The sequence below is a fragment of the Equus asinus genome, chromosome 18 (genome assembly GCF_041296235.1).
Source record: "Equus asinus isolate D_3611 breed Donkey chromosome 18, EquAss-T2T_v2, whole genome shotgun sequence".
Classification (NCBI taxonomy): domain Eukaryota; kingdom Metazoa; phylum Chordata; class Mammalia; order Perissodactyla; family Equidae; genus Equus; species Equus asinus.
In genome coordinates this window covers 23,842,513-23,869,515 of record NC_091807.1, presented here as the reverse complement: position 1 = coordinate 23,869,515, position 27,003 = coordinate 23,842,513, and the positions used below count along the sequence as shown (strand labels likewise).

At 39.8% G+C, this 27,003-nt stretch overlaps 2 protein-coding genes across 7 annotated transcripts in view; one reads left to right on the top strand and one right to left on the bottom strand.

The window, feature by feature from the left end:
• Positions 1-15,438, bottom strand: part of GABPA (GA binding protein transcription factor subunit alpha) — a 36,358-nt gene extending 20,920 nt beyond the window's left edge. The window contains exons 1-6 of one of the 4 annotated variants that reach the window (XM_044750732.2): positions 14,269-14,407; positions 13,817-13,923; positions 9,819-9,921; positions 5,900-6,044; positions 2,680-2,764; positions 479-724 (exon numbers count right to left, since the gene is read on the bottom strand). In XM_044750732.2, the coding sequence (XP_044606667.1) occupies positions 479-724; positions 2,680-2,764; positions 5,900-6,044; positions 9,819-9,895 (553 nt within the window). In that variant the 5' untranslated portion in view covers positions 9,896-9,921; positions 13,817-13,923; positions 14,269-14,407. Of the gene's footprint in view, positions 1-478; positions 725-2,679; positions 2,765-5,899; positions 6,045-9,818; positions 9,922-13,816; positions 14,408-14,790; positions 15,210-15,312 lie in introns of those variants that run through there. The other 3 variants (XM_014859010.3, XM_044750733.2, XM_014859011.3) reach the window with 3 other exon arrangements.
• On the top strand, positions 14,469-24,732 carry ATP5PF (ATP synthase peripheral stalk subunit F6). 3 transcript variants are annotated; one of them, XM_044750734.2, is made up of 5 exons: positions 14,469-14,882; positions 15,353-15,394; positions 19,002-19,175; positions 23,725-23,849; positions 24,600-24,732. In XM_044750734.2, exons 3-5 carry the CDS (start codon positions 19,015-19,017, stop codon positions 24,635-24,637), a joined length of 324 nt encoding a protein of 107 aa, XP_044606669.1. In that variant the 5' UTR covers positions 14,469-14,882; positions 15,353-15,394; positions 19,002-19,014; the 3' UTR covers positions 24,638-24,732. The 3 variants fall into 3 exon arrangements, with proteins under 3 accessions (XP_044606669.1, XP_044606670.1, XP_014714498.1); XM_044750735.2 differs by lacking the exon at positions 15,353-15,394 and having other exon boundaries at positions 14,576-14,882; XM_014859012.3 differs by lacking the exon at positions 14,469-14,882 and having other exon boundaries at positions 15,388-15,527.
• Positions 24,733-27,003: the final 2,271 nt, after the last annotated feature.

Below are 27,003 nucleotides of genomic sequence, written 5' to 3'. Positions count from 1 at the left end.
GCAGTGTCTTTGTTTACAATAAATCCTTTTCTAATTTTTCCCCAAGCCACTATGATTCCTTTGAGATTCTAATAGCATGTTTCCTCTATGCCAGTTACTGACAACTTAAAAACATGTTACCTTTATGGCAATTATCTCTTTTCATCTATCTTCTTTCTCTTCAACTACACTGTGAACACCCTAAGGGTATAAATTTTTTTTTATACATGTCTTTGTATTCCTAGCACCCAGGACGGTATTTATCCATTATGTGTTATGGTCCAAAAGAAAAAAAATTAAAATACAGAAAATCAACATTCTTCCTAAAAATTCTACATTTAAAAAAGATTATAACTTATTCACCCCAGTGTCTTCTATGTTAAGCTTAATTCCTATTATTCTACCTAACATGTAATTATATATTTTATTACCCCAGTGTCTTCTATGTTAAGCTTAATTCTTATTATTCTACCTAACATGTAATTATGTATTTTATTACCATAGGGTATCCCAAGGCGTTCTTGCTCTTTCCTATAACCTTCCAGTGCGGCCGCCCATCTTGTCACTTGTTCTGAGGTTTCATCTGAAATGGTTGTGATGTGTTTTGTGCCATCAAGAGTTATCACTTGAGCTTCCTCAACAAGATGTGCTTCAGCTTCAGCATGGTGGGCATCTGGATCAATAACTACTTCAACTGTTTCCGCAGGTTTAACAATTTCAAGGATGTTTAGCTTTGGTTCAATTCCTTAACAGTGAAAAAAAAAAAATCTAAATGAAAACACAAAGTCACTAACAAATAAAATTTAGTTTATTTTATATGTTCTCAAATGGTAGAGCAAAACTCCATTTTAAATATGTTTAGCAATGTGTCTAGAGAATTTAACAGATTCCTATTAAATGATAAAAACAATTCAACAGAACTTTGCTAGATTAGATAACAGTGCTGTATCAATATTAATTTCCTGATTTTGATAACTATACTGTGGTCATGTAAAAGAACTGTTTTTAGAAAACAAACACTGATATATTTAGGCATGTCTGCAACTTATTCTTAAACAGGTCAAAAAAAAAAATATGGGGGTGAGAGAGAGAAAGAATAAACAAATGTAATAAAAGTTAACATTTGAGGAATCTGGGTAAAGGGTATCCAGAAATTCTTTTACTACTCTTGCAACTCCTAAGTCAAAAGAATTTAAAAACACCACCACACACACACACCCCACCTACAAACATTAGGAAAACAGTGCTAATATGGAGTATAAATGCGTACCTACCCACCTTGAGAATCTTAAAGAGTACATCTAAGCAAATTAAAATTATTTACTGACTGCTTTTCTTTTTAAAGGACAAAGTACGTTTTAAAAATGAATAGACACTGAGTTTGTTAAATTCATAGCATTAAATTCTGATTTCCATTTTCAATCGAATGAAGAAAAATCCAAATCCTTAAGATATTCAAAATAGAATAAACTAGCCCCTTATGAAATAATCTCAGACACTTCTGCTAAAATGACAGCTCTAAGAAACTATCATACTACTTAACACCTACTGTTTCCTCATTGATTCTGTTACAATCTATATCAAAATTTAATCAAAGTGCACTTGAAAGAAAAACAAAATTCAACCTCAATCTCTCATGAAAACCAGTATTACAAGAAAACGTACACTATCATTCATTAGATAGTGTAAACAGAAGTCACTTTTTTCAAATGCACGAGAAAAAAATCAGATTTTTTGAAAAACATTTTTCCTGAGATTTATCCCCTAATCCTCCATTTAAATTTCATCAAGTCGTTTCTTCTTAAACACATCTACATTGAGAGATCAGTAGGCTTTTAAAGATAAAAACAAAGATTTTCTTTCTTATTCCCAACAGTAGTCAATCCTGGGGAAATCAAGGATCAGAAGTAGAACACTACCGTTTTCATAGTCTGAAGAAAACTTTGGTTTGTGAAACATAATTGTAAGCAATATAATACGTTCAGAGATTAAAATTAGTCTAAAACTTTGGTCAGAAATCCCAACAAGCCACATTGAAAAAAACAAATTCAACCCACCAAAAACGGTTTCTTAATTTTCCTTCTAACTTTTGTACTTACAGAAGACTAGTAAAATACTGTCATGGATGCGGCTGACTGTGTCACTCAGCATCCTTTGCAAATTCCTTTCTCTGTGCTAAACTGCAGACACTAGAATTCCTTGCAGCTAGAGTTGCAGATGTGATTTAGGCTCTAGAATCACTGGCATGAGCCTTCTATTTGGAAATGAATTAAGAGGGGACAAGCAGGCACATGGCATTCATTTTTTGGCTACTGTGGCTCAGTGAAAAGGCGACACGGTTCCAAGCTGACAGCTATAGTGGTGACTTCCAGATTTGGTGTTTTCCAGATCAGAGCAGGGCAGCAGCTTCCTTGGCAATCCAGTTCTGCAGTGTGGCAGAGGCATTCTGAGAAAGTCAATTAGAATCCCTACTTCCAGCCCTCTCTGTGATCCTGTTATTTACTAGCCTGCAATATATCCCCTTCCTGATTAAACTACGTAGAATGCTTCACCCTGACAGATAAAATAGTTAAAGCAAAAGAATTTGGCTATGACATCACATTAGATAACTTAGACAACCATCTAAAACGTATAAAATTGAATTCCCATATTACAAAAACAGGAGCTAAATTTTTAAATAACTACACCAAAGTAACTTACCTTGGTAAGAAATTACCTGTACACTAAGCTGTACAGTTCCATCTGTCTTTACTCCTTGGTCAAACAAACTTCGTTCTGGATCCAGCTAAACATGCATAAAATGAATAACAATATTTTAGCTCAATCATTTGATTTAATATAAATGGATGTATCAAACAGGACTTAATTACAGAGACATACTAATTAAATTATAAGAACACATTGAATTATCCAAGTTGTCATGTCATTTACTTCTTTGCCAAAACTGAAAATATTTTAACCACTGTGGTAATAATTAAGGACAATATATATAACAGAATTGAAGTGGTGGTTTTCTCTAGCTCCGGAGTCTAATTTAGGATTTTAAATAATGCCAAAAGGCAACTGTTTATTCTGTATAAGTATTTAAAGCAGAAGATAAAGCAATTTATGTGTCATGAATAAGCAAGGACGTTTAATGAAGACAATTTATATAAATTTATTAACATAATTCTTGCCATATCTCCCTTGTAACCAACGATACACATTTAAGATCAGGGTCAACTTTAAATCTCTGATCACAAAGTTAATAAAGTTAAAGGACTTATGACTTTACTACCTGACCTAACTATGAATATCTTTAATCATAATTCTATATCCTTTCCATATCAGTGCTTTATTCCTTCCTATCTCCTTACAGTGCATGCATTTCACACAATGGCAAATTGATGACAAAAAGTAATTTCGATCTCCAGACATTTTCTGTCACCAGTTTAAAAATAGGCTTCCATTGCAATTATCTTGAATAACGTATATCTCTGTGTGCCTGCATATCATACAGCTGGAGGTACAAAGCTCCTCCCACTCTCATTCCCAAGAATTCAGTCAATACTGTACTCACAGTGCAAACACATTTTCTAATATTAAAAATGGTGTACTTACAAAGCCTAAAATCTTAAGTGACCATGCATCTAACTTCAACAGGGACAAGAGAAACTGTGTAACCCAGCAGATAAGTCAAAGACGGCAGTTTCACTCCTTAACATAATAGTCTCTACCTGACATTTTGTTAAAAATTCCCTTCATATCGAGATTTCTCCCCTTTCTCGTAGATACTGGTATTATCCACTAGAAGCTATGGCAAGTGTAATTCTGAAAGTGAGCTCGCAGGAACTGAGTACACCAGCAAGCTCAGTAAGAGCTGGCTCAAGGACAAAACTCAAGCATGGTATTTGATCTTGGGTCACACTCCTCAAAGAAGTGCACTCAGCTCTTGTTCCATCAGCCTTCAAGTCAGCATTCGTCTGAAAATGCAAAAGCATTACCACAAGCAACAAGCATTCTGACTCCAAATGTATATTTGCATTAACTGGCGTGGAGAACAGAAGTTGCTAGCCTCATATCCTTTTTGAGGAGAGGACAGTTGACAGGCAGGAATGCAAAATGCCTTGGATTCAAGGCTAGCTCTGAATTCTGTGATACTATGAATTATGCATATTTCCATTTATTGAGAACCTATGATAGGCTGGGTACTTTTCAGGTCATGCTTTCATTTTGGTTAGATCATGTATTATAAAAGCAGCAACAAATGTTAAGAGCTGAAAAACAAGTCAGAGACCAAGTCCAGATTCCTCTCTGTTTTATATATGAGAAAAAACAGGTGAAGTCCAGTGACACTGAGTTACTCAATACTGTACCAACTTTCCTAAAAGTCTGCCTCAATCGAGTGAAGAATTTTGGAGTCACACGGGCCTGGGTTCAAATTCCAAGGCACTCTTTTATAGCTATGCACTGGGCAAATCAAAATCTTTAAATCTCAGTTTCTGCATCTGCACAATGTGATTAAGAATATGTTGACTCAAAGACTGATGTGAAGATTAAATGAGATAATTTGAGAGTGCTCTGCAATTTTTTTTTCATTCAACGTAACTGCCCACATAGCTCTAGTTCACTCATTTTTAATGGCTGCCTTGAATTTCAATCTACTGAATTTATTTATCTAACTCCCTGTTTTGAGAGCATTTGAGTTATTTTCACTTTCAGTACAATAATGCAATGCACATCTGAGATGTACACCTTTGCTCACCCAAGTGAGTATTTCCATAAGAACAATTCATTGAGGTGGAACTGCTAGGTATTTCACATTCAACATTAAGAGACATTATTAAATGCTAGATTACCTTCCAAAAAGATTGTGCTAATTTATCCTCTCACTGCTGAGAGAAGAAAAACCTTAAATCCTAAAATTATAAGAGTATTAGACCTACTTACATTCTCTAGTTTTAGAAGAACAATTCTCCCCCACCCCCAACATTTACTAGACTCACTGAAAGGGAAAGATAAAAGTATGGTTAAATGGCAACTAAAATGCACAAATTTCATTAAAGCATTTCAACTTATTCTACATCAAAATCTTCTTTAAAAATAGTAGACATGATGATTTGAATTTTTTTTAAACTAAGGCGAAAGTTGTATAATATGTGGAATAGCTATCCCAAGGCAGGGAGGGGGAGAAGTAAAGAATAAAGCCAACGAAACAATCGAAAAGATGACACACTACACATTAGTGTAAGTTAGTATTAAAAAACGGGATAAAACTCTAGTCCTCACTCAGATGTTCAAGGACGGTCTGGAGAACTATCTGAGCAATCCCATCTGGCCTACTACCTTTATACACAAAAATACTACCTTTCTTGAAAGAACACTGTAAAACATGACTATAAACACGCTGCAAACATAATATAGGGTTACAATACCACCACAGGTAAAATCTTGCTACAATAAACTCCAAGAGTTATATACACTGGCATTTAAATTCTTATCTAAAATTTACTGCTGGAGCAAGTAAAGATGGAAAGGAATGTAAAAATCATTTGGTTAAATGATACCTTTTTGCAGATGAGGAAACTGATGCACAAATAAGTTAAAAACTAGTTATAAATAGGGTGTGAGAACACACTTCTTCAGTCTCCAAGGTCAATTTGCTTCCCACTACTCTATGTCTAAGCTCTGATTCAAATTTATTTAAACTTCTCATTTTATATTTGTGAAAGTAAAAAAAAATGTTTGATTTAGTACTCAATCTTTTAAATATAATTTTAAATGGAGGAAATTGTGCTGAAAGAATTCTTTTTATTTCTAAATGCCTAACTTTATAATAATACAGGTCAAATCTAGTTATAGAGACAAAGGCCAACAAAAAAACCTTTCTACTGCAGCCTTAAATGCTGAAATATAAATCCCCCCCCCCCCAAAAAATTACCTGAATATCTTGCAGGCAAATTTCATGAGCATCCAAAGAACACTGCAGTCTTGGTTCTAGTAGTTTCTTTAAATTGCCTATTGGCTCATTGATGTCTATGGCCTGGCTTACACATTCAGCTGGGGTGTAGGTTTGTTCTACAATGCTAAATGTTAAAGGATATAATGGTTAACAATTACATCTTTACCCTGGACATTACAGTAACAATAGGCTCAAAACAAAATTTAATACCGAAACACATTTCTGGTCTTTGAAACTCCTTTCTGTAATGATACTGTTCATAGTGGTAGGCTCATTACCAACTAGTGTTGCCAAACTGAATACTGAATTGCACAGTGAAATGCTAGCTTGAAATTTAAAGCACCCTTGCAAATATATCTCATTACACATATATGCATGTCTGTATGTATATATAAATATGCATATATAATACTTAAGGGGAAACATTTGCATTTATGTTATATTTTCAAGTTATTTTTAAGAATTTTAGGCCCAGAAGGAAAGATAAAAAGTCTCCTCAAAATGTGTACGCCATCTCTACTAGTTAATTTTTGTTCTCAACATAAACACGACTTAATAAATGTAAAGTATAAGCTATCAAAATATAAGACACATAAAATACTTTCCATTTAATTTAACCTGAAAACTATATATCTAATCAACACAGCTCCACATTAAAAAAAATTATAATCTTCCCTTACAACTCTCATAGGGCTCTTTTGCATTGTTACTTCATACTATGAATTCTATGGAACCACAAGTTCCCTGAGGATAAAATCTTTGCTAAGAATTCTACATATCTTTTATAAATCCTTTTTTGGGGCAAAATAGAAGACAGACACCAAGTAATGTTTGCTGAACTGGTAAATCTGGAATTGAATTAAGTTTCATGACATATTTAAGTATGATTTAAATCTCATCTGCAGCTGTCAAAAACAGTGTATATTTAAAAATTTAAGTTTCATTTTCACATAAATTCTAAATATAATGCAATATATACATGATATTCAATGACTATATAGCCCAAATCCCTTCTAAAACTTTTAGAATTTATAAAATAGACCATTCCTGATTAAAAGCACAAGATTATTTTTTAAAAATAGTAAACTATTATTATTATCATTAGTTAAGGTAAAATAATTGGGTCTTTTGGCTAAGTAAGGATTTTTACCCAATTCTTCAGCTATAGCACAGTGGGCTATATTTTCCTTTTTTTGTAACAATGATTCTTTAAAAGTTAGATGTCACTGTAAGACAGATTTTTAAAGATCTCTTTTACATGATCTCAACACTTAAGACATTTTAATATTTTGCCGCCACCATTTAAACCTTGGGAGACTTCCTACAAAAATCAGAATTACCAGTATCTCTTGAAAAAATGTGGATGATCTCACATCACTGGACCTAAATTCCTACACAGCAACAATCTGCTACAGCTGGACAACAATACCTGCTCCCTTTACACAGCTACTCTCCAGGTCAACATGGTAACTATCAATCTCTTACACGGGACATGAAACACCAGCAAAAGTTTTCTGTAAGGGGCCAAACAGTAAAAACTTTAGGCTTTGTGGACCATTTGTGTTTGTGTGTATATAAAAATAAATATATGCACGTCAGGCTCCAACATGGCCCAAATGACCCTCAACTCCTCACATTTACCCCTTTTATAGTTCCCTCCCAAGTTGTACAAAGGATGGACTGTATGACTAAAAGACTAAGGTGCAGAAGCAATGTGTTGCTTCTTAGATTAGGTCATTTAAAAAGACACTGTGGCTTCCATCGTGGTGAGAGCACTCTCTCAGGCTGTCTGCTTTAGGGGAAGCCAGTTGCCACGCCAAGAGCAGGCTACAGAGAAGCCCACGTGGTGAGGAAGTGAGTGGTCCTGCCTCCAGTCTCAAGAGTGATCTTGGAAACTGATATGCTAACCCCTGTCTACTCTTCCGATGACAGGAGCCCAGACTGACAGCTTAACCGCAAGCTCATGAATATCTTGAGCCGGAACCTCCAGCTAAACTGCTCCCAGGTTCCCGATTCTGAGAAACTCTGTGCAATAATGAATGTTTGGTGCTTTAAGCTGCTTAGTTTTGAGGTAATTTGTTACATATATACATACATACATAAATGTATGCATATACACACACAGACAAATATATATAGATATATATGAAAATGAAGAGAGGCATGCAATCTTTTTATTGTTTCTTCTACTGGAGAAAATAGAATCGAACATGTTGAAAAACTGTATTAAAAATTTAAGGTCTCTCAGGCAGTCATGTCAAGACATTTTAGACCTTTTCTGTCTGGAAAATGTTCCTGTGCCAGGGCACGGTGGGAGAGGACAGGACAGAGGACAACTAAAATGGGGTTTGTCTTTTCAGCTAGAGCCAGACCTCTCCTCTGAGCAGAAGAGGTGGCAGGAGCAACACAGCCTGAGGGCAGAGAACCAACTGGCATAAAGTCTCAATCATGCAAGACGAGTAAGTTCTAAAGATCTGTTGTACAACACTGTGTCTATAGTTAACAATATTGTATTGTACACTTAAAAATTTGTTGAGGGTAGATCTCATGTTAAGTATTCTTACCACAATAAAATAAAATTAAAAAAAAATTCAAGTTCTTAAATCTCAGTTGCACTCTCAACACTGAGCATCTTCTGCAACCTTAGCAATCTCGTCCATTCCCACCATAGCTGTTCTAAACCTGTTACTCTATGGAAGTTCTCGACTACTCTTTAGTCCTTTTTACTTTCAGCACATGATCTCATTTCCTGCTTTACAGAGTAAAGTAGGACCATTAGCCATGACCTTCCTTGACCTTCTTGACTCCCAGATCTCTACTTTTACCCATATTCTCTCCTTGGATTCTGAACTCGTTTACCAGTGCCCTCCTTCCTTAATGGAGTAAGTAATATTCTATTACTATTCCAAGAACTAGCACCTTTCACTACTCATATGCTTACGACAGTGCACAAAATTATTCATATACCTGTGTGTCTCCTCAAATACAATGTGGCCTCTCCAAGGGCAAAGTTACTGTCTCATTTACTCATATACACCTGACAGTTACCAGTTCACAGCAGTTACTTATAGATATTTGTTAAATTTGTTCAGGTTGTAAATTAAACTCTTTCTGAAATAAAAGCAACCAGCATTGACGAAAGGAAAAAAGAATCCAATCGGGAGGAGGGCAACAAAAGGAGTAATAGGGTATTTGTGTACAGTGATGTATGGACTAGTCTTTGGGTGGTGAACATGATATAGTCTACACAGAAATCAAAATATAATGACATATACCTGAAATTTATGTAATGTTATAAACCAATGTTACCTCAATTAAAAAAAAAGAATATTACAATAGTGAAACAACTGGGGATTTTTAAATTATGGTAAAGCTATCTTATAGAATATTTTATACAACCAATAAAATGATTATAAAACTCAAAAAGAAAAAAAAAAATAACCAAAAAAAAAAAAAAATCCACAGGGCTGGCCCTGCGGCCAAGTGGTTAAGTTTAGCATGCTTCACTTCAGCGGCCCAGCTTCTGACCTCCACCACTCATCATTGGCCAAGTTGTGGCCGTGACCCACAAACAAAGAAGCCTGGCAGATGTTAGCTCAGGGCAAATCTCCTCCTACCAAAAAAGAAGGATCCACAGTGTCCTAGGGGAAAATACCATCATAATCAATTGCTTGATCATTATCAGCTCTGCTTATTACTATCTTTAGTTTAAAACTATCTTCCCCTCCCAGCTATACCCATTACATCACAGGAAAAATGGAATATGTTATCCCCCAAAATGCTGAGGTCAGTTGAAATAAAAAAAAAAACAGGCCCCAAAAGAACTCTGGCTTGACTCTTAAATTTTAATTAGGTGTGTTGATAATAATAAAAAGTGGTAAATTCAGAAAACACCAACCTCTCTTCTGTGCACTCTGGTTTCTCTGTTCCATCAATCTCAATTTCTATCAGCTCCTCCGCTTCTCTTTTAGTCATGGTTGAAGTATTTCAAAAGCTCAGCCCTGCAAGAGTTAAATGGTAAGACATTCTGAAACTATCTACATCAAGAGAAATACTACACAAGAAGTAGAGACCCTATTCAAAGAAATGCAGGGGGTAAGTAGAAGAGAAGGAAGTAATCCTCACATATAAAAGAAAATCCACAAATGATATTTATAAACTATTTTTTATTTAAATGGTGTTTATTAACTTGACATGGCTTCTTCATCATTCCCTTGGATTTACTGGGATGTTTTTTGGCCCAATCTCAGCCAATAAATTAACTCAAGTGACTTCAAAATCAAGTGAAAGGTATGTCACCTATATTACAGCAACTGTCTTAATAACGGATTTAAATCTGCAGCTTAAAAATCAACAAAAAGATGAACTACAATTGTTCAGCTAACAGCTGTACTTTGTCAGAATTTACTGCACACCACTGTAGTGACAGTGTGATAGACATTAAAGTTAATCCTAGCTGCAGTTTGTGTTACAAATCACGTATCTTATAAATGCTAGTACAATGTTCTAAAAGAGTGAAATAACGTAACAAAATCATTATAGATATGCACATTATTTCCCTGATTACACACTGGAATTTTTTAATGATTTTTTTCAGATGTGGTTTTGTACATTTTACACGAACGATTACTTCAGTTTTTAATTCTCTGATGCAAAATGATTATCTGCTACATTAAACTACCATTGATTTTTGTACCATTGATATATTCTGTACCATTTGTACAAAAATACTGTAATTTAAAAAGTGCTAAGTAAGGCATACACTAGCTGCATATATTGGTATTTCTTTGTGGCCATTTCTGAGCTGTTAATGCTTCAAGTTCCAGGGTGTTACAACCTCCCTGTAGGTCAGTGAATTTGTCTTTGGACTCCATATATAGTCTCAGTTCAGAGGAGAGTTTCCTAGGTTTACCACCACATCTCAAAAAGCACTTCAAAGTGCCTTTGACTCTCTGACTTACATGGAACAGTCTTCTAAATTAAGTATTCTAATATTTGCAGAAGAGTCTGTGCTCCCACTTAAGATCTGACAAAATGAAGAATTCAAACATTCATTCCTATTAATAATAGCCATTATTTATTGAGTGCCAGGCACTGCATTCAAATGCTTTACGTAGAACAGCTTTATTTTGAGTCCACGCTCACATGAAAACTATCCAGAGGTTAGTGAGGCGAAACTGCCTGCGGCCCCACGTTACACTTTAGATGTACCAACTGAAGAACACATTATTCCAGGTGGGGTTGAGCCATGGTGTGTTGAAAGACTGGCTCTACATTGCATGTATGTGCTAGTGTAACAGCCACCCCCATCTCTTACTTGGAAAACTGCAACAGCCTCCTCCTAAAATGTTTTCCTATCTGTGCCCTTGCCCCTGTGCTACAGTCTATTCTCAGTCAATATAACAAGTGTGATCCTTTTTGAAACTGAAGTTACACCATAGCACTCCTTTAATTGATACCAATCAGTAAAATCTAAAGACTTCACAACCGACATGATCTACTCCCCATCCCCCCTCATTATTGTTCTGACTCCCTTTCCCACCTCGGCCTCCTTGCCCATCCTTGCAGCTTCCTGCCCTGCGGCCTTTGCTCTTGCTGTTCTGTCTGCCTGGTACCTACTTCCCCCAGAAGTCCTCCTGGCTGAATCCCTCACCTCCCTGAAGTCTCTGCTCAAATCTCATCTCAATGAAGCATGCCCTGCCCACCCCCGTTTAATTCTGTAATCTGCCTCTTCTTTACCCCTTTATTCTTTCTTCTTGTCCACAGCACTGCCCTCTAACATACTATATCAGTAATTTACTATATTTATTGTCTTTCTTCCTCTACTGGACCATCATCAAAGTACAAAGAACAAAATTGTTTGAAAGTGGCCCCAGGAACTCAAGTTGGTTTGTCTGGACCAGGAACTTCCCCTAACTTCTTGAAGTGGAAGGGGCTTTGCCAGGTCTCAACCTCTCAAGGGACCAAAGTCTCCGTGGTAGGCACCATAACGACCCAGAACCTGTGAATATGTTAAATTACATAGCAAAGGGGAATTAAGACTACTAATCAGCTGAGCTTAAAACACACCGCTTATCTTGGCTCATCCAGGTGGGTCCAGTGAAATCACATGGGTCCTTGAAAGTGGAAAATCTGAAGAGATCTAGAGTGATTCAAAGGGAGAAGAACTGGCCAGCTATGACTGGTTTTGAAGATTAAGAAAAGGAGCCACAAGCTAAGGAATGCAGGAAGCCTCTAGAAGTTAGGAAAGAAAAAGAAACACTCTCTCCTAGAGCCTCAGAAGAAATGCAGCTCTGCCAACATCTGACTTTAGCTCAGAAAGACCCATTTCAGACTTCTGACTTCAAAAACTGTAAAATCAATTAATGTTTTTAAGCCACTAAATTTGTAGTAATTTGCTACAGTAGCACCGGGAGACTAATACAGGCTTCTTTCCCACTTTGTAAAGGAAAGGGCTGTAACCCTCCTCAGATCCAACATCTCCAACTGCTGGGGAGGTGGTTTTCTGACAACTTAGTCTATAAATAGCTAGCATCCAAAATCTAGACTGCCTGGTACAAAAATGGTCTGATTTTTCCCACATTATTAAGGTTGCTCTCACATCACCTAAGAAAATCGTAAATCACTCAAAATCATAAAACCTGTTCTGTACAGAAAAATGTGAGAAACAGAATAAGGTTTCTCAGCACACAAAATAAGTTTTTAACAGCACTTAAAAAGACCATTTATGTTCTATTTTCAGGGCCTCCAAGGAGGTCTACTCCCATCTCCACAACCAACTTTTTAAAACAGATTAGAAAACAAGTGAATTTCCTGGGAACTTTGGAAAAATAGAAAAGCATATGAGAAAGCAACCAGTGGCTGAGAAAAGACCCTAAAGGCTCATTAGTAGAGAGGATACCTGTGACTCCCTCAACATAAGCACTAAAACAGGGAGTTGTTAAAAAGAAATTTATCCTGTGATCGTCCCAAAAAGTCATAGATTAGTCCCTGGAATGTGCCAAATAAAGAAAAAAATGACCTGCATGTACTTTTGGAAAAAACCACGTTACTCAAAGTCTCTGAATTGATCTTCCTTTCTTTCTGTTCTCTAAATTTAGCCCAGAGAAGCAATGAAGACTTGAGAAATTGTCCAAATCTTTGATATCACTGCTGGAGTGGGTCTCAGCTCTTTTTCTGGAACCAATTCTCCAGGATTTTACATCAATACTTAAGAAAACGGAGAGCAAAGATTACTTGGAGCCTTTCCACCTAAAGGCTGCCCCCGACACCCTGGTTTCTCCTGGATTACACCTAACCTAGGGTTCAAAATGCTTCGCAAAATGAATACAAACTAAACTTAAATTTAACTAAAAATTCCAGGAAGGGGTACTGTTCTTTAAAATATAGTTATGTTTAACACTCTCTGTTGGAGCCGCAGATAAATCTGAGGATTATTTTTCTTCACTGAACACATTAGCAGCTTACAGTTTAGGACAATAAACGACAATAAATGAATAAAGGATAAACAAATATAAGTGTAATCTAGGAATCCCTGCCTGATCAACCGCACATTTTCTCAAGCTAAGATACTTTTTAACCCCTGAGGAAATTAAAAGACTTTTTTTTTTTAAATAAAGTGAATAGTTAAAAAGTAAAGCACATGCATCTGCGTGTGCGTGTATACACAGAAAGAGAGAGAGAGAAAGCAAATGTAAAGAAAGGTTGGTGACCCCACCGGGTGAATAATTTCACTGTTTTGTTTCGTTTTTTACAATTTTCTTGTAGACTTGAAGTTTTATAAATAAAAGCCAGAAGGAGGAGATTAAAGTCAACAGCTTTAATTTAGCATTCAGCCTCCACATGCTCTCGAGACTCGCCTTAATTTAACATCTAACTCATCACTGATTTTCTTACCTCTCATTACACACGGTCGTCTATGCAATCCAGGTAAAACTGACAGACGTCCCCTACTGTCAGAACACGTCTAAAAATAAACAAGCTTGGAGAGCCTGGACCAAACCCTAGGGGAGAGAGGTTACCCCTTAAAGTAGTGGCCGAAGAGCTGACCGGCCTCTTCTGAAGTTTAAGGAAGACACGGGACCTAAGGATGTTATCACTGCCCAGTTCTTCACTTCGCTATAGTGAACCCTTCTCAATCTTTGCTCCTCCCACGAGTCAGACCTACTGCATTTCTAAATTACTACTCATCCTCTTGCAACGCAGTATTAGGCGGTGTCCTCCCTGCCGTTAACCTAATCGAGCTAGGATCCCCAAATACAAGCACGCACAAACGGTTATTTTCCAGTACACAAAAAACTAAAAAAGTTGGCAAGCTACATTAACCGGTCGTTTCCCCCCTGTCGTACTTCCTCGTTTTTAAAAGAAATCCAAGGGACACCATATATGTTAATAACTGGCTTTGATACAACTGTGCGATAATTCCAGAAGGACAACTGGACTGGAAGTGAGAGCGACCGCTGAGTTGGCAAGAAGATTGGTTTTGCATCTTCCTCTGAAATCCCGGGGGCGTCAGGATCACATCCCGACCGCGGCGACTGCGGACCCCGGAGAGTCGAGGCGGGGACAGTGCGCGAAGGGAGCGGCGAGAGGCGACTCAAGCAGCCCGGGCCCCGGGGGCGCGCGGCTTCCCAGCGCCCCGCGCCGCGCGCCCCCCGCCCCTCCCCTCGGCTCCCCGCACTGCCTCCCCCGCCCCTCCCCGCCCGGCTCCCTCAAGTCTCCACGAACGGAAATGGGAGTCACAGCGCCGGGGACCAGCGGAAACAAAACACAGAGGCGGCCGCGGGGGGGCCGCTGTGGGGGAGAAGGCCCCGGAACGAAGCCGGCCCGCGCTGGCCCGCGCTCCCCTCCTCCCCCACGGCCGCACTCACCCGCTCCGGAATCGGCCCTGTCGCCCCCGCCCGCGCTCCAGAGCCGGCTGAGGAAAGCGGCGGCGCGGGCTCCACGTGCAGTGTCTCTTCCGGTAAGGCCTGTAGCTCCCGCGACTCGAAGTGTTGAGGCCCCTGGGCCCTTCCCGCGGAATCGGCGCGGAGAAACTCCAACCCCCCTCCCGCCTCCCAGGCACCCCCGGGTCCGGGACTACAACTCCCAGCAGGTTGCGCGAAACGAACGCCCGACGCAACGGGGGCTCACGAGGCACAAAGGAGCATAACGCCCCAATCCGCTTTGTTTTACACTCTGTCACTTTGCTTGCACCAACATACGCCTCAACAATCCCAAGGAACAGGACGCTAACTCCGGGCGGGGGTGAAGGGGGAGACTGAACTAGGGGTAAGGCCAGTCCTAGTGCGCATGCGTTCACAACAAGGTTTCCGGGAGGGAAAAAGACAGTAGGTCAAGTTAGGCGAAGGAAAGATGGCGGAGGCGTCGACAGGAGACCCGGAAGGACTTACCCTCCACTTCCTCCTCCTGTTTGGTTTCTGTCTCACCTAGAGCCGTCCGGTCGCAGACTGTCTCCGAGACGCTTCCTGTCCGGTGAGTGTCGACCGACTGAAACGGCGACCCATAATGCATTGCGAGGTCGGGTAGGCGGGTGGGGGCGGAGCCAGGGCCGGAAGTAGAACCGTGGCAGCGGCGGTGGCTGTGGCGGCTCGGGACTGAGTGCAAGGTGACTGGGAGAGTGACTAGACTAGCTTGGTTGGCCTTTTGGGACTCCAGTTCTGGTTTTGTTCACGGGGCCTTAGCTCAGCCCTTGAGGAGGAGAGGGCGGCCCTGTGTCCCGGGCACCTTCACGGCCTGGCCCGGGTCACTGCTGCCCTCGGCGCTTCGGCCTTGAACTTGCGTAGACTCAATATAGATAGAGCCCTGGTAATACCCGCCCTGAGGGCACGCCGAGGTGGCGCGGGAGGCGGGGGTCCGAGGGTTCGTTGGCACGCAGCCCGGCTGGAGCAGCCCAAGGTCATGCCCGCGGGGCAGGTCTGCAGCCAGGCCTGTGCAACCGGGGCGCGCGGGAGGTTGTTCTGTTTCAAGGAGAACATGCACCAGAAGATGGAAAAGGGTGATCGTCATCTTAGAAGTTTGCAACCTACCTAAAAGTGTTGGTATTTCTATAACTCGGTTAGGCAGCCTCATTTTACACTCTTTCACTTCCTTGCACCATCATACATCTCAAAAACCCTGAGGAACAGGACGCCGACTGGGGGGCATAGCAGGATAGGGGGTTGCTTGAACTGGGGGAGAGACCAGAGGGCACAAGCGGACACAGCAAAGTTTCCAGGAGGGAAAAAGCCTGGGCAGATTGTGGATTAACTTTAGGATTGTGCAGTGAACAGGCAGCGAAAGGACTGCCCTTTGGCTGGTCTGTCATCACTGCAAAGGGGAGAGCCATGCTGCCTGTCACCACAAGGCGTCTGCGCAGGCCGTACCCTCTTTTGCTGTTGTCTTCCCCTATCTTTCTTTTTATGTCACATCCGTATCATAGGCTCTGGTGGCGCACCCCACAGTGTCACTCGAATAGAGCACTTATCAGAGTTGGTATTTTACACCTATTTGTGTAATCACGTGTGTTGTGCGGACTAGTGGACAGTCCACACTCACTAGATATTTAATCAGTGGGAAAAAAAATGAAAGAATAAAGGAAAAGGAACAAGCTTTGGTAGAGATTGTGTGTTCATATTTTAGACGAGTTGAGTTTGAGGGCCCTGAAAGATTTATGAAGGGCTGAAAGCTGTTGAGTGTATAGGTTGAGAGCTCAGGAAGAAGACCAAAATTAGAGATGTGATTTGGGGATCATTAATACTTAGGTGATGGAATTCCAAAAAATGAACATGGATTTTTCTCATGTCGCAGAAGGAATAACATGATTTTTGCAGTCCTTTAGACTTAGAGCAAATTAACTGTGAGAATATGAGCAATTTAATAACCTTTTTTAGACACAGTTTTATTAATTGTAAAGGAAGGATAAGAATGCTTTCTAATTCTTAACAATATTGCCATAAGGATATGAGAGAATATATATGGAAGTACTTTGCAAAATACCTACGGCTGAACAAATGTTAGGTGGCGACCTTATTGCTAAGTGTTAAGTGTGTCCTTAAGTTGCCAGAAGAGAAAAATATACATTGTGTTGCACAGCTTTAAAAATGTTTGTGTCCAGTCAAATTCTACTGTGTAACTTGGACCAGGTACTTAGCTCTAAGCCTCAGTTTCTGTATTTGTAAAAAGGGAATGATAGTAGCAGTTTAAGGTCATTTGTTGTTTGCTTGGAGTCTTTTCTCAAGTATTTTTCTCTAATGGGATGTGAGTGATATTTGTTGGCTTCTTTAATTTCTTCGCATAGTTTGCTTTCATCCTGGCAGGTGAAGGGTATTTTGTTGATTGTGGGATTTCTTGTGGTAGTTTTTATGTCCTTTTCCAGGGCTTCTCCTTGGCACTATTGACATTTTGGACCAGATAACTCTTTGTTGTGGTAAAGCTGTTATTATTATTCTTATTGTAATCTTAGGAGGTTTGGCAGCATCCCTGGCCTTTACCTACTAGAGACCAATAACACCCCAGTCAGGACACCCAAAAATGTCTTCAGACATTGCCAAGTATCCGCAGGGGATACCCCCACCCCGTTTGAGAACCGCTGTGCTGCTCAACTGTCTTCTAGCTTAGTGCTTCCTGTAGTAAGGGGCCATTTTTTCCCCCAACCCTTGTAGATACTTCTAAGAATACAATAAAAATGAATTACTGGAAAAATTAGATTAAGGCCAAATAATGAAGACTCACAAAATAACTGTGATTGTTTATTATTCAGATAAAAATTACTCTGTCAAATTGCTGTAATTTGACTTAATTATAATTTAATTTAATCTAAATGCTTATTCCCAATTTTTGTGTTACTATAGACCAGTAACATAATTTGTATATTACTGCTGGTCCACAGACCACACTTTGAGCTGTAGTATTATAACTTAATAGAAGTCCAGTGTCAGTATGATGATGATTATTGTTATTGTTATTGTTAGGTAATTTGAGGGGGGTGCAGGTTGTGAGAATCGGTAAGCATGTCAGGTTTTTCACTTTATCTGTAAGGTTCAGAAATTTTACCAGGCTTTATTGAGGTGTGAATCTTATATCACCATTTCAACATCGGGTTTGTTACCTTTCTGTTTAATAGGCTCGGTGTTTCTTAATCTGAGGGAAGTTTCTTCTAATTACTTATGGCCTCCTTTTCTATTCTTTTTCTTTTGGAATTCCTGTTTGCATATATTTGTTCTAATTTGGGATGTTTTTTGCAGCCTTTCGAGACATTAAATGAGGTTTCAACTGAGATGATCCTCTACTTTATCTACGGAAATCTTTTAGTTAGAAAAATCATGTATTTTAGCTTCAGGAAGTCTAAGGACTTGGAATTTTTAATGTGTTTAAAATTCAGACTTTCATTTCCATGAATTTTATGTCACTAACTAGGTGGTACTGCTTGATTTTCCCTCTCTTGTTGGTGGCCTGCTGTGGCTGGTTGCTCTTTTTCCTTGGGGGTTCTTTTGGACCTAGATTTGGTTGTTAACGGTATTCATGAATGCCTGGAATCCTGCAGCTGTAACAGGCAGAGCAGTTTCTCCCCCTGTGGGCCTGTGAAATAGAAACCTCCAGGCTATCAATCATGGCTGAGGCAACTGTCTCCAGTCTCCCTGCCCAGCTCCCTTTTGACCTTTTGAAGGGGTCAGGGAAACCTGGCACATTAATTTGGGGGCCAGTGTCGTTCTTTTCCTGCTGTGGGTGGGCAATTTTCTAACATCCTAGCTCAGCTGTTTCCTCTGGTCCAAGACTAAGTTCACGGAGAAGAAACACCCCCTCCCGGATTTTGTGCTTTCTTGCTGCGTTAACCCTAGTGGAGCTGCACAGGGGCCTGGTTCTTCCTAACTATTCCTAGATCCCAGGGCCTTTTGGTTAAGAAGCAAAAAACTTGCAGTGGGGAGTGGAGACAGGAAGGGAGCTATGGTCAGGTGACTGTTCTTAGCATTCACTGAGCTCTGGTATGATTTAAGTTCTGTAGCAATTAGTAGAATTAGATTCCCACTATGTGATATATTTAGAGAGATGTTACAATTATATGTATGTTAAAGTATGTTAACATCCTGCCGCTTGTTTTCAGTACCAGAATCACCATGATTCTTCGGAGGCTTTTCAGGTTGTCCTCTGTCGTTCAGTCTGCAATCTCAGTCCATTTGAGGAGGAACATTGGTGTTACAGCAGTGGCGTTTAAGGAACTCGATCCTATACAGAAACTCTTCGTGGACAAGATTAGAGAATACAGAACTAAGAGACAGTAAGTGAATAGATAATGAAACATGGTGTAAATATAAATATTCAAAGTATGTAAGTTTTGAAATGGTAATAAAAAAAGTACTTGGTATTTGAAGGTGTCTAAGACCGTCACTGAGCTAATCCTTGACATTGAGGTTCATCAGGTGCTCCAAAAGAAGATAAGGATCTTGATTTTTTTTTTTTTTTAAGTCCCAAATTTTATCTTCCTTATATGGGTTCCAAGGGAGAATCCCGTTAAATCTATTGTCATTTTTGGGGCCGGCCTGATGGCGCAGCGGTTAAGTTCGCACGTTCCGCTTTGGGAGCCCGGGGTTCGCCGTTCGGATCCCGGGTGCGGACATGGCACCGCTTGGCACGCCATGCTGTGGTAGGCGTCCCACGTATAAAGTGGAGGAGGATGGGCATGGATGTTCGCTCAGGGCCGGTCTTCCTCAGCAAAAAGAGGAAGATTGGCAGCAGTTAGCTCAGGGCTAATCTTCCTCAAAAAAATAAATAAGTAAATAAATCTATTGTCATTTTAGATATATCCTTATTATAATGTCATTTATTATAAACCAGTGTCAATTCATAGAAGTACATAGGACCTTGGAAATCATTTAGGAACTATATTTGAGAAAACTAACTCTCTTAGACATTGATTAGCCTAGGATCATAAAACTATTTGGGAGAAAAACATATAATCAAAATATTCTAACTCTCTATTTAGTACCCTTTCTGTGACATCATGATTTGGGGAAATGTATAAACAAAGCATTTGTTTCTTTAATGCTGTATCCGTAGGTATATATTTCTGAGAATATCAAAGGAGGAAAGACTCTGAAATGGCATAAAGCAAGTCCAGGAAAACATGATTATAGAATCACAGAGTTTTGGACCTTAGCCATCATCAAGTTGAACCTTCAAATCTTTGGGAAAGTGGTGTACATCAATTCCTAGTTCCATTTTCTTTTATTTAGTTGTCTACTATGTGCAAAGCACTGGGCTATTAACAGTGGGCCACAAAGGAAGAAACCACACTGCATTTCCACAATACTCTTAAAATCTGATAGGGGTAGAAAGCTTGTAAACAAGTAAATATGATGTAAGGTAAAATGAGTTAGATGCTAATAAGCTAGTGACCGATTCAATGTTTGAGGAGTTCATAGGAAGCAATGCTCCTTTGTAGCTGGAGGCATTTTGGAAGGTGGCTTGGAAGAGTGAATGTTTTGTCTTGGCTTTGAAGGCATTGTTTGAGGTCATTCATCCCACTTGAGGATCTCATGGACAGCTATGGATCATAGTCCCAGTTTTTTTAAAAAGTGAAGAATTTACTCACAAGATTTTGCTTATAGCTTGGTTCTCAAACCCACAGAAGGCCATCAGTAGACACCCACACCCAGGGTTCTACCCCAGGTTATGACCAATGGGTGTGAAGGTTGGACAGATAAGTGGGGTTGGAAGGAGGATGTGTTTTAGGAGGAAAGAATGGTGTGAGCTAGGGCATGAAAACTAGAAAGCACAAAGTATCTTTGGGAAATTGTGTCATGCTGTTTCCCAGGACTTTAGGGTGTATGAGGAGGGTAGGGAGCAGTAAGGATAGAATGGGACTAGAATGAGGGATTATAGAAGGCCTTGATTATAGACTGGGCACTTAAGATATGATGATAGGCATTTGTGATAAAGGTTTTTGAGCAGGATGGTGGGGTGGAACAAGATTACTCTGTATTGGGAGGGCAATTTTAATCACAGTGTGTTGGAAAAATTGGAATGAGAAGAGAGGGAACACAGACATGTTAGGAAAATATAATAATCAAGCATTGATTCATGAGAACCTTGTGTTTAGATCAGTGGGAATATTAAAGTGACAGAGTCAAGACATTGAGAGACTAAGAACTGGTCTTTATTACCTGGTAGAGAGGCAGAGGAGAGGGAACAGTTAAAGAACACTGAGACTTTTGAGACTGGGCAACTAACAAAAAAGGTTTTGTCATCACCAAAACTAAGGAGGGAGAGAGTGAAGGGATTGAAATGAAGACGTTGTTATGAAACTCTCACAGCAACCTTATAGATGTTATCTCTGGTTTATATATGAGAAAACCAAGGCTAAAAGGTTAGAATTTGCCTAAAATCACACTATTCAGTAAGCAGATGTACAGAACTGGTTGAGGATTTTGAGTGTCTTCTATCTGGAGGTGTTGTGGCATCATCGTGTTTCACTTTAACTGTCCTTAAAAACCTGTGCAATGGGGCCGGCCCGGTGGCGCAGCGGTTAAGTTCGCACATTCCACTTCTCTGCAGCCCGGGGTTCACCTGTTTGGATCCTGGGTGCGAACATGGCACCGCTTGGCAAACGCCATGCTGTGGTAGGCATCCCACGTATAACGTAGAGGAAGATGGGCATGAATGTTAGCTCAGGGCCAGTCTTCCTCAGCAAAAAGAGGAGGATTGGCAGTAGTTAGCTCAGGGATAATCTTCCTCAAAAAAAAAAAAAAAACCTGTGCAATGCAAAGTCAATCCTTAGGTGTACCCTGAATCTTAGGAGTCTGTGGTTCATTCATTTGTGCGAACAGCGTAAAGTGTTCTGAGTATGCATTCGGGACTGGAATCCAGCTCTGCCACTTACTAGCGTTAGCTTTATGACCTTGGGCAGGTTAACTCTTTACCTCAGTTTCCTTATGTAAAATGGGGTGATAACATGAGTACCTGTTTCATAGGATGTTATAAGATTAAGTGATTCAAGAAATTAGCATGCCTAGATTATTTTAAGTGAAATAAACAACTGTCCCTTGAGTGTCTACTGTGTTCTGGTCACCATGCTAGAGCCTGGGGATATAGTAATAAACGAGATGGGCTGGGAGACTTATATTCAGTTGAGAAGGTAGATGATTTCTGACTCTGTTTGATCGTAAGAGTACATATTAAAGTTGTAACAGCCATCATCTGTCAGTAACCAGCATATTGTTAAGACTGGCTAGATCTCCTCAAAGCGGTTTCTAAAGCTTGTAGATCCCAGAGCTGGAAGACTGTCATTAAAGTATCTGGTTGAAGGCTCTGTCTAGAACTATACTGTATATTTTAGTAGCTATTATCCACTCATGACTATTCAAATTCTAATTAATTACAATTAAGTATAAATAAAAATTTAGTTCCTTTGTCACCTTAGCCACATTTCTAGTGCATAATGGGCAGATATGGCTAGTGGCTACTATACCAGACAGCACAGATATAGAGCATTTCTGTCATCACAGAAAGTTCTACCGCACATGCTGATCTAGAATAAAATTGGGTCCATGACAAGAAACATCATAAGCAAGTTCTTAAGTTAGAGCTTCTCTATATTCTTTGTGGAAATTCTTCAGTGTAAGTAAGACCCTATGCTTTTATCATAGGCGTATGTGAAAATATTATTACCCTTGATGGAATTTTCACTTGTAAATTTTTGTTTATTGTTCATTGGTAGGCAGCCAGTAACATGACACACACAGAAGAATTTGTGCAAAGAATTAATTAGATCTAATTGTCCCCATTGCTGGTCCATGATGCTATGTTTATCCTCCCAAAGCACAATTCTGATTTTGTCATTTTATGGCTCAGTAACTAAAATACGAGCTCCTGGGCTTAACATTCCAGGCCTCCTCTGATCTGGGTCCTGCTGGTCTTTCCATCTAGACTTTTTAGTATTCCCCACATAGAGCCAGCCGATGCTTTTCCACCTCCACATCTCTGCTTTTTCAGTCTTAGAATGTCTGAAAATCTGACCCAAAGGCAAGATTTGTCACAAGTGCCACCTTTTTAAAATAAATTTTTCCTAATTAGCTCAGCCAAAGTGCTCTCTCAGTTTGAGTAGCTTTTTAAACATCTTTGAAGTTTATCACATAACTCTTACAGCATAAATATTTATAAACATGTTATTTTTTTCTTCAAAATGGCAAAACCTCTGAGGATAGGAAATAATTTGTTTCTTTGTTAGGTCCCTATTATCGAAACTTAAAGTCACTGAGCTCTTTTAAACACCATTTGGTGGTGGCTGATTTAAATCAGACAATAGTAGACAACACTTACTGAGTGCTCACTGTGTGCCAGGCATCATGCTAAGTGGTACATGTGCATTGTCTCTATAATTCTCTTAACACCGCCGTTAGGTAGGACCTTCAGTTTTAGACGTGGAAACTAGAGTTTAGAGGGGTTCATGCCTTGCTCTACTTTATGCGGTTGCTGAATTGTAGAGCTAAGGTTCAAACAGGAGCAGGCATCGACTCCAGAGCCTACAGATTTAGCCATTATAATTTGTTGCAACTTAGACCCTGAGAGATTCTAACTGAATAAGTATCCTTAATACTAACAAACCTTGAACATTAAAGGTTTGTTTGAAGTTGCCTCATTTATGTGAAACCTTATCATATTAAAATAGTTCGAATTGAAATTCAAGTGGAAATACTCATTTTCTTTCAGAAGTCTATTTTTCCTACGTGAATACCTTTAAAAGCTATTGAAGCTTGATAGTGAAAAGTAATTTTGTTTTTGTAAACTAGCGCATGAAATGAGTTTTTACTTGCTCATTTATACAACAGGACATCAGGAGGACCTGTTGATATTGGTCCAGAGTATCAGCAAGATCTGGAGAGGGAGCTTTTTAAGCTTAAGCAAATGTACGGTAAAGCAGACATGAACACGTTCCCTAACTTCAAATTTGAAGGTAAGTCCCTTTTAATTATGGATTCATTCTTGTGGGAAATCATTTTAAGTGACGAATATTTATACTTAACTTGGATTGTTTAGAGGATTAAATGACAATTACATGTGAATTTTTTAGGACAGTGATGTGTGGTGGGAAGCTGTGGGATCAGTGTTTGCCCTTGGTATAGGAGCTCACATAACATAGAGGTGAAATGGTAGGGGTCTGAAATCAAACTCCCTGATCTTTTTTGGGGGAGGTGAGGAAGATTGGCCCTGAGCTAACATTTGTGGCAGTCTTCCTCCATTTTGTATGTGGGTCACCACCACAGCATGGCTTGATGAGTGGATCTGAACCCGCAAACCCCTGGCTGCTGAAGCGGAGTGCACTGAACTTAACCACTATGCAACCAGGCTGGCCCCTCAAACTCCCTGATTTTGAATCCTGACAATATCACTTACAAGCTGTGTGATCTTGAGTAGTTAACTGGTGCCTGTTTCCCACCTGATGTTTAGGGAGAATTATCATATCTTCCTCATATGGTTGTTACCGTTGAATGACTATATATGTAAGGTCAATTAATAGAAAGCCTGGCTCACAGTAAGTGCTGAGTAAATCTTTAGCAATTGTTACATTTCCACGTAGATGTTTAAAAATAGTAGATATTCACTAAAAAAAAAAATCAGAAGATTGATGAGTTAAATAATGAAACCTGGATAATGCATTTTATTGCAGTATGGCTAAGCTTGAACCTTTTTTTCCTCTTCTTAGATCCCAAATTTGAAGTCTTCGACAAACCCCAGTCCTGAAGAAATAATGTAAAATTTCTCTGGTAATTTGTCCTAGAGTAGTTGTACTGCTGACTGGAAGTATCAGAATAAACATAAATTTCACAACTGTCAAATGTTGTTTTAATTCTGATTCCAAATAAGTTATTTGGTGATGTTGAGTGTATGCTTGAGTGTATTGAATTCTGTGGGTTAGCATTTTAGTTTTTGTTTTTTGGTGAGGAAGATTGGCCCTAAGCTAACATCTGTACCACCAAAGTGGAGCATACAAACCTAACTGCTGTGCCAGTGGGCCAACCCCAGGTTAGCCCTGTTTTTAAATCCTCCCATTTGGTTATAACTGAGTGGGTGGAGGCCTTGGACAAATTGGGTACAACTTAGCCCTAACCTGCCAGGCTCCTCTCAGTGTGCGGGGATATCCTTTTAGTTATGGAAACTTACTGCCTGAGGGGAGCCATCCTGACCTAGGAAATGTTTGCTGAGGAGGGATGTTACACGCACTCCCAGAATTTGAAGAAATGGTTTATAAATTCTTTATCATAGCTTTTTCAGGAAACTCAAGCGTAATTTTGAATATGTACAGAAACATTGTGTTTTAACTTCCGTCTCCTCAAAAGGTAAATGCTTTTACCCCAGTAACCCAGGTCCCTCCTCCTCCTTGCAGTTTATGATGAGGGTCTGTTACACAGCTGTGCAGATAGAGGAGAGTTCTGTACAGGAACTTCCTTTAAAAGAGTCAGCTGTACAGTGGTGTTTTCCCCCAGTGTTGGAAGATCCAGCAGATAAGTGGCATAGCAGGCACATCAAAATTTCAGTAACTGTAGATGGCTTTCAAGGCAATTATTTCTTTAAAAAAGAAAAACAGCTGTGCCTTTTTGTATCTGACAATCTCTGACTTGTCTCAGTAAATATAGGTCTTAAACCTTTAAAGATTTTCTTTAAAAATGTGAAGTCAAAAAACACCGACTTTATGGGTTTAGCTCACTTCGAAAGAGGAGTAGATTTTCACTACGGCATGCATCCTAGCTGAAGTCAAACCTTCCGAGGAAGACCTTTTTCACAAGATCCACAACTATTTCCTAATGGTACAAGTGTGATTAAACTAGTAAGATGTGTAGAGACGGACTTGAGGAGGGAAAAGTAGGAGGAGGAAACAGCCCAATTCTCTTCAAAAGAAGCCACGTGGGGGGCTGGCCCCGTGGCCGAGTGGTTAAGTTCGCGCGCTCCGCTGCAAGCGGCCCAGTGTTTCGTTGGTTCGAATCCTGGGCGCGGACATGGCACTGCTCGTCAGACCACGCTGAGGCAGCGTCCCACATGCCACAACTAGAAGGACCCACAACGAAGAATATACAACTATGTACTGGGGGGCTTTGGGGAGAAAAAGGAAAAAATAAAATCTTTAAAAAAAAAAAAAAAGCCACGTGGAACTACTTTATTTAAGTAATTGTAGGCGTTGCAACAGTTGGATTTAATTACGGCACTGCTTAAAGGTAATGGAAGAAGTCTGGCGCTCAGGTCCTTTCTCTGACCTCCCCTCAAACAGCTGTACTCCACCCACCTGTGGCAGGCGGCAGCGAGACTGCCCTGCCCGGCCAGGGAGAGAAGGGACTGACGCTTTCAGTGCATGCTTCATCTTCCTTTCTCTTTCCCTCCCTCCTCCACTCAGAGTTCAGTTCAATTTTACCTTTCATAATCTCACACCTATTTTCTCATCTCGATTTTTTTATCTGTCTCCAAACTGTTTGGAGTTTGCTTGAATATTCCAGTCTCTTCTATCATTATGTAGACAAAAGGATTCCATTTGTGACTGACTGCAAGAGTACTGCATTAATTACCCTACTCCCGTGCCCTACATCATGGGGCTATGCATTTATAGCTAAATTTTGGCCAGGGAAGTGCTCTCTTCTTTCCAGCTGAACGCTGCAGTGAATCCTTGAGTCGTGGATATTAACTAAGGCTTCACCTTCCTCTTTCTGATGAGACCACGCCAACTCTGCAAACTCCAGCCTGTATCTGTCACCTCATCCTACCAGTGCACTGCTCTCCTGCACTGGCCATTTGGGCCACCTTATATGTTTATTACAAATGACCTCAACCTTCTAGGCTTTTTGCTGTTTAAAATGGCGTTTTTCTCCCTTGCTTGGTGTTGTGGGCTGAATTGTGTTCCCCTAATATTCATACTTCAACACCCTAACCCCCAGAACCTCACAATGTGATGGTATTTGGTGATAGAACCTTTAAAGGGGGTTAAGTTAAAATGAGGCTGTTAAGGTGGGCCAGAACCCGGTCTGACTGGTGTCCTTATGAAAGAAGAAATTGGAGTTCAGGAAAGGTACAGAGAAGTGGAAAGTTACTTTAAGGGACTGTTACTTATCTAGTGCTACCTT